General features: G+C 50.3%; 1 protein-coding gene across 1 annotated transcript in view; it reads left to right on the top strand.

The window, feature by feature from the left end:
* FAM20A (FAM20A golgi associated secretory pathway pseudokinase) overlaps nucleotides 1-13,531 on the top strand; it is a 43,148-nt gene that overhangs the window by 13,491 nt on the left and 16,126 nt on the right. Inside the window, 3 exon segments of the mRNA XM_039500457.1 lie at nucleotides 8,673-8,857; nucleotides 10,019-10,069; nucleotides 11,535-11,613. Of these exon segments, the coding sequence (XP_039356391.1) occupies nucleotides 8,673-8,857; nucleotides 10,019-10,069; nucleotides 11,535-11,613 (315 nt within the window).

Raw genomic sequence — 13,531 nt, 5'->3', positions numbered from 1 at the left:
TTTGTATTGCCCAACAGTGTGTGTTTTGTTAAGGGCCTGGATTAACTTGGAGCTTTCCTCTTCTAAAGTGTCCAGTCCCAGCCAGTGCCCTTCTTTGTTAATGAACCACTTGTTATCAGCTGCAGGCTCCTGCTCTCTTTCACTGATCTACCCTGGCACTTCAATGCAAGCTGGGCTGGAGAGGCTGCGTTCCCTTTATCAGGACTGTATATGCTGTCTGCGGCTCTGCTGCTATTAATGAACAGCCAGTGCTCCCTCCTCCAATGGCCCCGCCACTAGCCAGTTAATTTCACTGCAGTTTAGCAAGGATTGGCCCAAAGCTGCAAATAAAATGCTAATGAAAGGGAGCAATCCCCCCCACCCCCGATCTCCCCCAGTTTTGCTATGAAACCCAGGAGTGCTGCTCCGCTCTGCTTACCAAGGAGGGTCCAGGTTCCGGTAATTGTCTTTTATACCATTAAATCAATGTAGTGCTGTCAATTTGCTTCATAGAGTTATCATATATGCTAGGGCAGAAATAATGTGAAAGCTGGTACTGTCACGGTGTTTCACAGCACTACATTAACACGTTACATTGATATGAACTTTTTTTACTATCCAGGACCTTAAACACCGTGGGGGCAAAAACAACTGTGGTGGTTCACACGGAATAAAAGAGACAAGGTTTGATTGTAATTAATATAAAAAGATTATTTCACGGAGGCTTCTGGACTCAGACACGACCTTACCTCTCCAGCTTGGTTGATCTCTCTAGACTGGGCTGCCTACCATCACCTCTCAGGGTCTCCCTAAGTCCTGACCTGGAGTCCACTGTCATGGAAGGCCCTGATCTTGTGTTATTTGGCCTCCTAAATGCCTTCCTCGCCCTTTTAAAAAGCATGCAACCAACATGAAAACAAACACCAGTTACCCAAGCCCCAAGGTACAGCTCTGGTCCTTAAGAAAGAGTTTCATACAGAGCTCTGTGTAACTCATCTGTAGGGCCGGTGCAACCATTTAGGCGACCTAGGCAGTCGCCTAGGGCACTAGGATTTGGGGGGGCGCCATTTTCTTCGGCAGCAACCGCGGCGGCTGGATCTTCAGCCGCCCCGGTCGCCGCTGGCATTTAGGCAGAGGGAGCTGGGGCAGGGGAGCACGGGGAGGGCGGCACTCAGGGGAACTCCCCGCCCCAGCTTACCCCTGCCCCGCCTCCTCCCCGAGCACGCGGTGGCTGCTTCACTTCTCCCGCCTCCCAGGCTTACAGCGCCAATCAGCTTAGGTGCTGCAAGCCTGGCAGGTGGGAGAAGTGAAGCAGCGACGGTGTGCTCAGGGTGCTCGTGGGAGGAGCAGGGGCAAGCTGGGGCAGGGGGGTGCCTCAGGGCAGAGCGGGGGGGGGGAGCTGCCACAAGGGAGGGCGCCTCAGGGCGGATGGGGGGAGCTGCCGTGTGGGGGTGCCTCAGAGTGGGGGCAGAGGGGGGAGGGCGGGCGCAAGGTGGAAGTTCCGCCTAGGGCGCGAAACATCCTTGCACTGGCCCTGCTCATCTGAAATCCTGCTGTGTGCCAGGGGAAATAGTAAGGCCTAGCGTTGTGTAGTAGGGCCCTAGGGCCAGATCCTGAGACCTGTCTGAGCTACGTTCAGCACAGCACCCAACTGCCTTTGCACTCCCCCAGTCCTGGAGCAGCCAGGCTGGGTTTGGTTCCATATGTCTACACCGCTGACTAAAGCCAGGCTTTGACTCAGGTTTGACCCCACTTCTGTCCACACACAATTCTGCCTGTATTGCGCCTGATCAGCAAGCACTCAGCTTGCTCGAGCTGCAGACCTGAGTCAGAGGAGCTGCATAGTTCCGTATTGACGTTAGCACAGCTCTGAGACTTGGGGCCAGCAACTGTTAACCTACGTTTACCATGCGGTGTGGACACACAAAGTTGGGCTTGGAAACATCCAGTCCACAAGCCCGGGTCCCACAGCCAGCCCTACAGTGCAGTGTAGACATGCCCACAGGGGCCATTCCACCAACCCAGGCCCCAACACACACCCTGCGCCAAGTGGGGCAGGCAGGGGTGACAGAGCTGGCTACACTGTCTCTAGCCTGCTGGGAATTCCCTGCACCAGTAGATCGCCCAGTTCAGGCAGCCTTCCAGCTGTTTGCAGTAATGCAATAAGCTTTAGTTACTGCAAATACATGTCACCACGTCTCCTTTGTCTGGGTTAATAACAGCTTTAAATCAACCGAGCGGTGCAGGTCATTTCTGGCACTGCACCATTCAGATCCCAGGGCGCAGAGCAGACACCAGCCCCGAGGAGCGAGGGCGTGACTGACTGCATTTGCTCTCCTTAGGGACGAGCTCGCCCTGCTCTGCAATAACAACGGAGCTCGGTGGGGCTGCCCCCGTTTCTGGTGCCCTTGGAACACATTTTCTTGGGGGTACGTCTGTGTTACCCCCCAAGCCAACCGCCTCTGTTGCATCTGAGTCCAGCTGCCTGGCCAGTTACCGAATGGCCCCAGGAGCAGCCTCTGGGACCTTCCCACTTGGACCCTCCTCACCAGGCAATCCAAGGTCAAGCGCTTGCCTGTCCTTGAGCCCGTCTCATTCCAGGCCAGAGCTTCAGCGGGTTTAAGCAGCCTGCCGTGAGGGGAGCTATCCTGATTGACCTCAGATGCTCACAGTCTGGCCCTGTATCGCCAACTTTCTCTGACTAACCAGCCTTTGCGAAAAAGCAACCATCTGCCTGGCACATAGTTACTCCTGGGGAGCTCTTGTGTGACATAATCACCCCCTTGCAGGCACCGCTTCCAGACAAGCTGCAGCAGAAACATCCGCCGATAGGATGACAAGGATGCTAGGACTGCAGGGCTAAGATGAGATGAAGAGCACTTGCATCGTTTTTCCAGCACACCAGCACATATTCATCACCATCGTTTGGCCTCTTCCTGGGCTTGGCACAGTGCCAGAACAGACTGAATCGCGCACACTTTAGCCTGCTGTTCTTCACTGGACTTAGAAATAGACTCCATTAATAATACGTCGCTGTGATAGGGAGTGTTCCAGCTGAGGGCCTTGAAAGACTTTACTAACCTGTCGGCATTCAGCTTCACAACACCCCTGAGACGGAGGAACGGTTACCCCCATTTTACAGATGGGAAAATTGAGCCACAAATTGCCAATGGCGTTTGGGGGATTCAGAGACTACAGTGGTGGCGAACAGTATCAAACCCTAAGATTAGATGGGCAGATGAGCTGGAATCACAGAGCAGAAAGGTAGAAACAGAAGGCAGGCAGCCAAACTAATCGTCCCTCGTACATTCGCACCCTCCTTTGCCAAGCACTTGAGCCCTGCCGCTGAAAATACTGCCCAGAAACAAAGCACCACACTCCAGGACTCTTTCCTTTGCCCCCACCCACCTTGGCTAGTTCCCCAATGATTCTAGTTAAAGGGCCCTCAGATGCCTGAGCCTGGCTGCTGTAAGAGGGAGTTTGCTGACCATTTGGGGTTTGTCACGGGCCTACTTTTCCCCTTCTCTCCTCATTCATTTACTTAGCAGAGGTTGGCTCTCCTGCTTTTAGGACCTGGCAGGCTTTCCAGTGAACGTGTGGAATGTTCATTTTTCCTGCCGGGACCGAGGAAAGCAGCATGCCACGGTGTCACTGGCCTGGCTTCGGAGTATGCTGACCCAGATCAAAAAGTCCAGGGTTACTTACATTTCAGGCGTAAGCTGTTGAATGCCCCCTGGCTCAATGATTAGCCTAGGCACTAAGCTGTCGTTTGCACGAACAAACGCAGTGAAGTTACTGGGCCAGTGACTGCCCATGAGAGGTGGGGGATGGGTAAAAGAGGAGCACACATCTTGTCTATGCATTTTACACCCTTTCTCCATGAGGAAGGAAAGTGGTCAGCTCCCCACACCTGCTCCTGCCCTGTCCCTGCAGCGAGCCCTCACCTGGGGCCAGAGCACCCACACTTTGGGTAGGATGCAAGCCAGAGACAGCAGGAGGCAGGCCGGGGTCAAGCCGTAAATGTAAGAGAACGATTTTAACTTTGCACGTGCCCCGTCACTCAGAGCAACCACCCCACGAGAGGAATCCACTTAAAATCGAATGCAGCTGCAGGTTGTATCGACCTCTAAGCAGAATTCCTTCTGGTCTCCGGGATTCTCTTTAAGGGCTGGTGTGGGGGGAAGGAGGGGTCCCTAGTGTGGAGTCCTGTTCCCCAGGTCTTGGTAGGAGATTATGGGGGCTCAAAGCCAGTAAAGAGGCACAGGTCCTCCCCAGGGAGACCCTCATTCGCCAACAGACCCCCTGTGCTCTGGGCAGACATAGAGAGGTCTGTAGGTTCTGGGGAGCAAACGTGAACCCCTTTCCGTCAATGGAAGAGACGGAGAAGCCAAGCCCTCCTATCCCTGACAGAGCAATTAGCTGAGAACACTTCAGGGGAATTCACTCCCTAGCCCCTTCCTGCTGACTGTCCCCTCAGGAAGAAGCTATTAACCACGTGGCACAGTATTAAACCAGCACTGCTCTCCCCAGGTCTCCGTGCACCATCTCAGGGTGGATTTCCTGCACATTCCTGCTTCTGAGCTTGGCTCAGTAAACAACACAGAAAATGGCAGGGGAAACCTAGCAGCGCTATTTCTGCACTGATTGTGATGAGTAGCAATGGTGGGGGCTAGAGGTGGGTAACACCCAGGCGGTCAGGGGACAGATGCTGTGTAAAACCCTTGCACAGCTCTGGCAGGCCACCTCCTGTTCCACTGTTGGGCCTCTCACAGCTGTGCTTTGGGTTTTAATGACACTGAGAGCCACCCACCAGCAGGAACTAGCCTAAACCCAGCAAATGCGCGGCGGTGCTACGACTATGGCGTCCCTAACCAGTGTGACAGTTAATATATGGTCAGTCCTGCAGCTTGCTCTGGGTGTAGCAGGAAGGAAATGTAGGCATGGTCTGTGTCTGCTCCCAGACAAAACTCCAGGTGACTCCCATGGGAGATTTGCCTGAGAAGGGTTCAAGCAGGAAGGGGGTTTGAGCACTGTGGTGGAACAGAGGTGATGGTATGTGACCAGGAGAGTCGAACAGCTCCGGACGCAACCTGGAGTAGCTGGGGTCACTTCCTGATCACCACACATGCCAGCACTGCCTTCGTTCACTCACTAAATGAACGTGTCGATGGCGAGCGTGTGCAAGGGATGATGGAGAGGGAATCTCCAAAGCGGTGTGGCTGAGCTAACAAGGGGGCCTTTGCAGAGCTCATCAGTCTAAGGCAAGGCCAGCCCTCCTCTGACTGTGCGACGCAGCTCTCCAGCGAGATTACATTTTCAAGGTCTGCGTTTAGAATGACAGGTTTCTGAAAGCCTCATTAAATTGGCTGTTAGTTACTGTGCGTGTCACAAGATCTGAGGCACGCCACAGCCAGATCTATAATTCCCTCGTGCGCTGGTGAGGGGGGGGGAGCAGATGTTTTACGAGATGTTCTGAGAGGCTCCGACTCAACAATGGCAAAGAAACACTATTTAAGTGCCATTTTCTCTTCTTTATGGGGCACTGCAGAAGAACATATGCTCTAGCAAGGGTGAGTCCTTTGTATCCCCTGGAAGAGCTCTGTTTTGTGGATACAAAAGCCAGCAAATGAGCTTAAACTGGAAGTTTGGAAAGCTGCCATTCACAGTCTTGGGTGACTTTTCCCAATTTGCCCTCACTTCCCTTGTCTATGCCATCTAGGATTAGTTCTCCGTGCCGTGTGCCTGCACCGTGAGAATTCTGTGCTCACACTCGAGCTCACTATATTTTACCACCTCCCCGTTCCACTCTGGCCAATGGTTGGAGCAGAATCAGTTAGATGAGGAGACGTTTCAGCCACACTTACGCCATCTGAGGGTCATGTAGGGCAGGGACTATGACAGTGAAAGGGGAAGCAATATGGGGAGTGGTGAAATCTCAATGATCTAGTGGGGTGGGAATATAGACAAGAAACTAAATCTCTACCAAAATAAAACACTCTGCTGCATAGAGCTGGTCAGAAAACTTCTGAGGAAGCTGTTTTTCATTGGAAAATACCATTTAGACTAAACCAAAATTTGTCATGATGTCGCATCAATTGCAACAAAACATGATTTTGGAAAAAAAAACTGGAAAAGCCTTTAGAAAATGTTGAAATGGCCTATTCTGACATTTCCAGAACAAGGTTTGATTTTTCATTTTGAAAAGATGATTGTTTAGACACTTAATTTATTTTATATTAAAACCAATTTAATTTTTTTTAAAGTTCCAAAAATCAAAAAGAAATGATCAAAGTGAGCCATTTCAATGGACCTCAAACAATTTGTTGTTGCTTTTAGGAATTTCATTCCACAAAAATAATTGAAAGTTGGGCTTTTTGTCCCATAGACAAACTTTTTGAAATCCCAATCTTTTTCACAAAACAGAAGATGTGTTTGCCAACCAATGCTCTCCTGGGGACATGATCAGAGAATAAACCACGTGTGGCAGATGTTAGTCCTGTTGATTCATCCACTACTGGAATGCACTCAGCTGCTGTGGAGATGAACCTGGTATAAGAAACTGTATACAATAGAATAGGCGCTTGGCATTTGATTAGCACCAGCCATCTGAAGAGCTCAGGCTGCTTTTCAGGCATTAATGAATTAAGCCAGAGAAGTTTCCCACTGGCCTTGGCCCTAACGTACTTTGGTATGACTAGACCCCTGAGAAACGATTGCAATGAATCCCCAACCCATGCAGAACATGGCCGGTAAGGTACAAAGCTGTGACTCAAAGCAGGTTTGCTGATGCGGATGAATCAGGGCGAGGGGAGGAGGGGAATCCTTTATCTGAGCAAGCTTGGGCAGATTTAGGGCTTGGCCCTGAAGGCGTGTGAAACCTGTGGTTCCCCAGGATTCCCATCCAACACCAGCTGTGACTCTGCTGTTTCCACTGAGTTTGGCTTTGAATTTTGGGGCGTTTTTAAAATCCAACCTTCAAAATAAAACTTTGGACAGGCGTGGTGGGAAAGGGAAGTACAAAAATTCTGCAGATTGTAACCAAAATAAATGTTCACACAAACCCCTGTGAACTGAAACCACCCAGCCTCTCAGGGCTCTGATTTAAACACACACCAGCTCTAAGCCAACCCAGCCCAAACCCCGCTAGACTGGGGAATTGCAAATACATCATTGCAAAAGGCAATGGCAAAATACACCGTATTCTGGGATGTATTAGCAGGAGTGTTGTAAGCGAGACACAAGAAGTAATTTGTCTGCTCTATTCTGCGCTGATTAGGAATATTGTGTCCAGTTCTGGGTGCCACATTTCAGGAAAGATGTGGACAAACTGGAGAAAGTCCAGAGAAGAGCAACAAAAATGGTTAAAATCTAGAAAACATGAGCTCTGAAGGAAGATTGAAAAATGTGGGTTTGTTTAGTCTGGAGAAAAGACGACTGAGAGGGGCCATGATAACAGTTTTCAAGTACATAAAAGGGTGTTACAAGGACAAGGGAGAAAAATTGTTCTCCTCAACCTCTGAGGACAGGACAAGAAGCAATGGGCTTCAATTGCAGCAAGGGAGGTTTAGGATGGACATTAGGAAAAACTTCCTGTCAGGGTGGTTAAGCACTGGAATAAACTGCCTAGGGAGGTCGTGGAATCTCCCCGTCACTGGAGGTTTTTAAGAGCAGGTTAGACAAAGACCTGCCAGGGATGGTCTAATACTTAGCCCTCCCATGAGTGCAAGACTCTAGGTCCCTTCCAGTCCTATGATGCTAGTCTCTGAAACGTGCCCTTTTCAAAATGACTCTCTTAGGCACTTGACTGCCCCCATCACTACAGTACCCAAGGGCCTCGCAATCTTTCATGGATTTAACCTTACGACACCCCAGTGTGCTAGGGAAGTGCCCCTGTTATCCCCAGTTTGCCCATTAACATTCAGCAGACGCAGCTTCTGCCCACCCTGGCCTTTTCTCTCCTTTGTTCAGTTTGCTTTTCATTTTGCAGGCATCTCTGTATGAGTAAGGCCCTTCTATGGCCTCTCCTTCCCTCCCTGCCTTCCAACCCCCTAAGAGTTTCATTGAACAGACTATCAGAAGATCCCACTCTGTTGGCCCACCAGCCGGACCTTTCAGACTGCTGCCCCAGCAGCTCCAGTGGGAAGCTATTGTAAAACTAGGAAAACTTCTGCTGGTATCTCGTCCTTCCTCCCCCATTTGTCTGTTTATTTTCCTCTTGTGTATTGTCTCAATCCTAGCTTGTGAGGCAGAGGCTGTCTGGCTGTTAGCTTGCCTGGAACTCCAGCAGGGGTCCCTAGCTACTACGCCAGTATAACCCTAAAAAGGTAATGGACAGAATATTTTTGCTCTCTTTGGTTTTGCACGGAGAACACCACCTTAGGAATAATGGTCACATGGTGAAGACATGACTTAGGAGGCCTGGGCTCTGGTTCCAACTTGTCACAGTCTTCCTGGGCAACCTTTGACAAGGCACTCTTGCTCGCTCTGTGCCTCAGTTTCCCCACCTGTAAAATCAAGATCATAATCCTTACCCACTCTCGTAAGGCAATTTGCGATCTCTGGCTGGAAAGCTCTGTATCGCGTGGAACTGTCGGTTAATAGCGTTTTCCCAGCTCTTTGAAAACCAGCAGCCTGCACTAAAGATTCACATTCAGTGACATGCCCTTTTCATCGTATAACGTAATGTTTTTCAGGAGACATAAGCTTTCCAGAGAGGAGCTCAACCTAACTTCTCCGGACTCACTGCTGCAGCTTGGGCGGGAAGCAAGCTGGCTCCAATTCCACCTGGGCATCAGTCGCCATGGGCTGTATTCCAGATCCAGCCCTGCCATTGACAAACTCCTCCATGACATGCAAGATTTTAACACTGTCAGTGCCGGTAAGAGTTTCCATATACTCACATACAGCAAGAGGCGGGAAAGGCTGCTCATTTGGCACCATAATAGAACTGGTTGGAATCTTTCAAATGAAAGGATTTTTTGTAAAGAATAAATACGCACTCAAATTTAGTGACCATTTTCCAGCCTTGGGGTTTTATTTTTATTTTGTATAAAAGTTTCTCCAAAACCTTATTGAAAACGTCACTGACAAATTTCAGTGCATTGTCAACGTGCTTTTAAATAGGAAAAATAGGTTTTCACTTTTTCGACCTGCTCCTAAGTGCCCGAGGGTGCGTCTACACTGCAAACAAAAGACCCGCGGCGGCGAGTCTGGGTCGACTGACTCTAGCTCGCGCTGCAGGGCTTAAGAGAGTCGTGTAAATGTTCAGGCTTGGGCGGGGCCTGGGCTCTGAATCCTAACGAGGGGAGAGGGCCTCAGAGCACAAGCTCCAGCCGTAGCCCCAGTGGTTCTCAACCAGGGGTCCGCAAGCAGGTTTCAGAGGATCCGCCAAGCAGGGTTGGCATTAGACTTGCTGGGGCCCAGGGTAGAAAGCCAACCCCCATCACATGGCGCTGAAGCCCAGGGCCCTGAGCCCCACTGCCTGAGGCCGAAGCCTAAACAAGTTGGATTTGTGGGCCCCCTGTGGCGTGGGGCCCAGAGCAATTGCCCTGCTTGCTTCCCACTAACGCTTGCCCTGGCTTGGATATGCAGAAAACCAGTTGTTGTGGCAGAGGTGGGCCAGGGAGTTTTTCGGTGCGCCATGGAGTGGTAGGGCCTCAGCTAGGAAAAGGTGGAGAACCCCTGCAGCACACTGCTACCTTTACACCCACACACGAGCCCCAGGCAGTTGCCCCAAACTCTGAGACTTGCTGCCAGGGGGATAGTCGCTTGTGAGAAGTGACTGCTGGGCTCACGCTGGTCCCTGACTCCGCCTTCTCTGAGAGTTGTACTGAGCCAGACACCAGACCTACCTGACCTTGCTTCATTTCGTTTGCATCTTAGCAAGTTGGTTAGCTCCAGCAGCACCAATCTCCAGCGGCACCAATCTCCAGCGGCACATGTCTGTTTTGAAATGGCAGCAGCCGGGTCGTGAATAATGGCTGGAATGAGTCCAGGTTGAATGTGAATGATTCTCTCATCCCTTTTTCTTTCCCTGCAGATTACAGTCAGGACGAGAAAGCTTTATTAGGAGCCTGTGACTGCACCCAGAGTAAGTGATTCGTTTGTGTCCTCGCTACTTGCAGCTCATTTTACCTCCTGGTACTAGCTAGCTTAGCAAACCTGACACCTTGTACGGAGACGACATTTTTTTCAGTTAAACGCAATGCTTGTAGAAGAAATAATAGCTCTGAATTTTCCTTGAATCCCACATGAACATTTCCTGCTTCATTTGGCAATTCCTCAGCCTTTGTGCAAACTGCTGCCTTAAAAAAATAAAGGTGAAAGTTGCAAATCCAGCCCAGGTCAGTACTGAGCCAAAGCCCTTACCTCTCTGCTGGCTCTTTGGTGGCCTGTGTGAAGAAAGCTGATGGCCTGAGTTCTGTTTCTAGTGGAACTGGGATCCAGATCACAGAAGCACGTGACCACAAGTGGGATTAATTGGTGCCTTTGCTTTTAGTCTCAGAAAGCGAGGCCAAGAATTGGGGAACAGCTCCCAAACTCATTGAATGCACTGGGAGTCTCTGCATTGACTGAATGAGCGTTGAGTCAAACCCGGAGAGAGCATGGATGTGCATTAACCCCCCTCAGCCCCTACGGGGACCCTTCCAGGTTGGGGTTGAGACCCCTTCGCAGGGCGGCATGGGGGAAGCTCACACTGCTCCATGCCCAGGCTGTACCTGCTGTGAGAACAAGCAGAGAGCTCCATTCTCCAGGGCTGTCTATGCAGCTTTGTCACTCAAATGCTGAGCTCTATGGCCCTAACCTTAAATGAGGGGGCGGGGCTTCAGTTTCCTTGGTAGGCTCCGCCCACCATCTCAGGATGTAAACCCGCGGGCAGCTTTCACCAGCATGAAATTCACTTTAAATGGCAGTGGGTGCCAATGTAACACTTACGTCACCCCGCAGGGCGGCTGGGACCAGCTCTCAGCCCTGCTGTTCACTCTATTTTTTCTAAGAGTGTAATAACTTGCACAGTGCCTGGTGAGAACAGCTGAGTAGGCATACCACAGCCCATGCCCCAGGCTCCTTGGCCAACCCCACTTACGCTCCTGCGCTGGGTTGAAGATTTTCCTAGAAGGCAGAATCCAGGCAGCCAGCTTCCACCTGGCACTCCCACTGCAGATTTTTTGACTTGCACGTACGCACAGAACCACCAGCAACTTTTACGCTCGCTTATTGTTCAATAAAGGCAAGTGAGATGGAGAAATCCAAGATCACAGAGGAGAAATGTCAAATGACCGAGGACTAGAAATGTTAAAGGAAAATAGTCTGCCTAGCATAGAGCAGGATCAGGGGAAATTACCGTGGCAAGAACTATAGGGGTGAGATGCAGCAGCGAATTAGCAATAAATAGACCATCTGACATGAGCTATTTTATCCAGACTGAGTTGGGAGATTTACTTATGTGGAGAAGGAAGATGAATTTCTCTGACACCAAATGATACTTAAGAAATATTTTACCAGTGTCAAATCAAGAATTTCCCACTCTGTTTTATTCTCCTCCCCAACACAAGTTGTGAAGCCCAGCGGTGTACATCTGAAACTGGTCCTGAGGTTCCAGGACTTCGGGAAAGCCATGTTCAAACCCATGAGGTAAGGAGAGTGTACATACACATACGTATTAGCTCTAAATCACCTGCAGTCGCTTTTTCCCAGAACAGCCTCACCTAGCAGTTAAGCAAGGTGGCCTACGCTATAATAAAGGCAATTGACCTCTGGCTTCTTTAGCAGAGCCATCTGTGCAAATAACCACTGACAGCAAACAACCCGAGATGTTTCAGCAGGGGACATGATGCAAGTGAATAGCTCCAGGCTGGAGTGGATGGGGTGAAGCAATGGGACACTGACAACCTGGCTTTGTAATAACGCAGGTTGACAAAGGACGTGGAAATTGCATTAGCATTTTTGTCTCCTTTACTCAGTAACCCTTATCTTGATGGCTCAAAAGTCTGCCATAAAAATTAGCTCTCAGTGACTGTTCCCACTGTGTCACAGGTGTGCCTGGCACAGAAAAACACACAAAGTTCTTACACCTGTTGTTGGAAACTGGATTCGCTCCACACTGCTGACGACGCAAGACAGTGCTGTCTCGTGTATGTGTGTGTGCGTGAGGTTGTTGAGGCCTATACATTTCTGCTGTTTCCCAGCTGAATTCCTGTTTTCCTTCATTTGTTTTTTTATTGAAGTCCCAAGTATATTTCCAGGCGCTAGCTCCTGGGGTTGCTGGGCTTGACTAGCAGTTTTAAATTGCTTCTGCGTTTATTTATACCCCTTTTGGCCCTTTACGTTTATTTCCATTCCGATTGCTTTCTGCGCACTGCCTTGGCTCAGAATGATGGGCCGAGCTTTTCGGAGTTCAACTATGTGCTTAGAACAGAGGCTCCTCTCCCTCTCTCTTCCCCCCATGGCTTGTCTCTATTAATGCCAAGAGGTAAAATATGTAGTTTCCGAAGGCACTCACTCAGCTGTGGCTGGTAGGAAGGTATGTCTCGGCTCGCCTGCTGTGAGGAGATGAGGCCAGCAAGCTTTGGATTGCAGCATGCTTTCCTGTTAAACACATAAGCTTGGAGGAGTGATTAGCTCAGGGGACATGGAACCGCGGAGACGGTGGTGACTCGGAATCACTATTTGGTGGCCTGAGAGAAATAAGCTGCTGGGCTCAGTCCTGTTGCTAAAGGACAGATGTCCACAGCTGACAGTAAGGGAATGGCTACGTGCTATCAGGAGATGTGACTGCAGCACGGGCAGACTTCATTTACCTAGATCTCAGCTAGCTCTGCTAACTACAAGGGTGAAGCTGTAGCAGCATGGGTGGCTGCACAGATTAGTCCTCCTCCCGCAGGTCCCTGGGTGTATACTTGAGTGACCACTGTCACCACACATGCTGCAATCACACCTCCCAGTTGCAGAGTAGACATACCCTAAGTCAGTGGTTCGCAGACTTTTGTACTGGTGACCCCTTTCTCATAGCAAGCCTCTGAGTGAGACCCCCCTCTTATAAATTAAAAACACTTTTTATATATTTATAACCATTATAAATGCTGGAGGCAAAGCACGGTTTGGGGTGGAGGCTGACAGCTCGCGACCCCCCATGTAATAACCTTGTGAGGGGTCCCGACCCCCAGTTTGAGAACCCCTGCCCTAAGTCTTTTGGTGCCAGTCTCAGCAGAAGGACCAAGAATCAAAGAGATGGGGAGAGTGAGACGCTCTGCCCCCTAGAGGTGGTGGTGAGGAGTGAGGCATGTTGGCAGGGCAGCCTGGCCCCAGGCTGCCTGCTGCCTTGTGGGTAAACAAGGACTCTGGGGCTGCCAATCCAGGCACAACACCCAGAAGCACCACCCACCTCCCGCCTCTCTCTGTATGTCTGACATTCCAATAAATATTTGCACACTGCTCCGTCCAGCTGCTGCTTTTAGTCATTCCTGGCCCGTCACCGGTGTCTTTTAAATGACAGCTGTAGCCTGATGCTCTTGTCCTTCGGCGAATGTCAGCACAAGCGTTGCAGGTCTCT

The sequence above is a fragment of the Mauremys reevesii genome, linkage group 15 (assembly GCF_016161935.1).
Source record: "Mauremys reevesii isolate NIE-2019 linkage group 15, ASM1616193v1, whole genome shotgun sequence".
Taxonomy (NCBI): Eukaryota; Metazoa; Chordata; order Testudines; family Geoemydidae; genus Mauremys; species Mauremys reevesii.
This window is presented reverse-complemented; position numbering and strand designations above follow the sequence as displayed.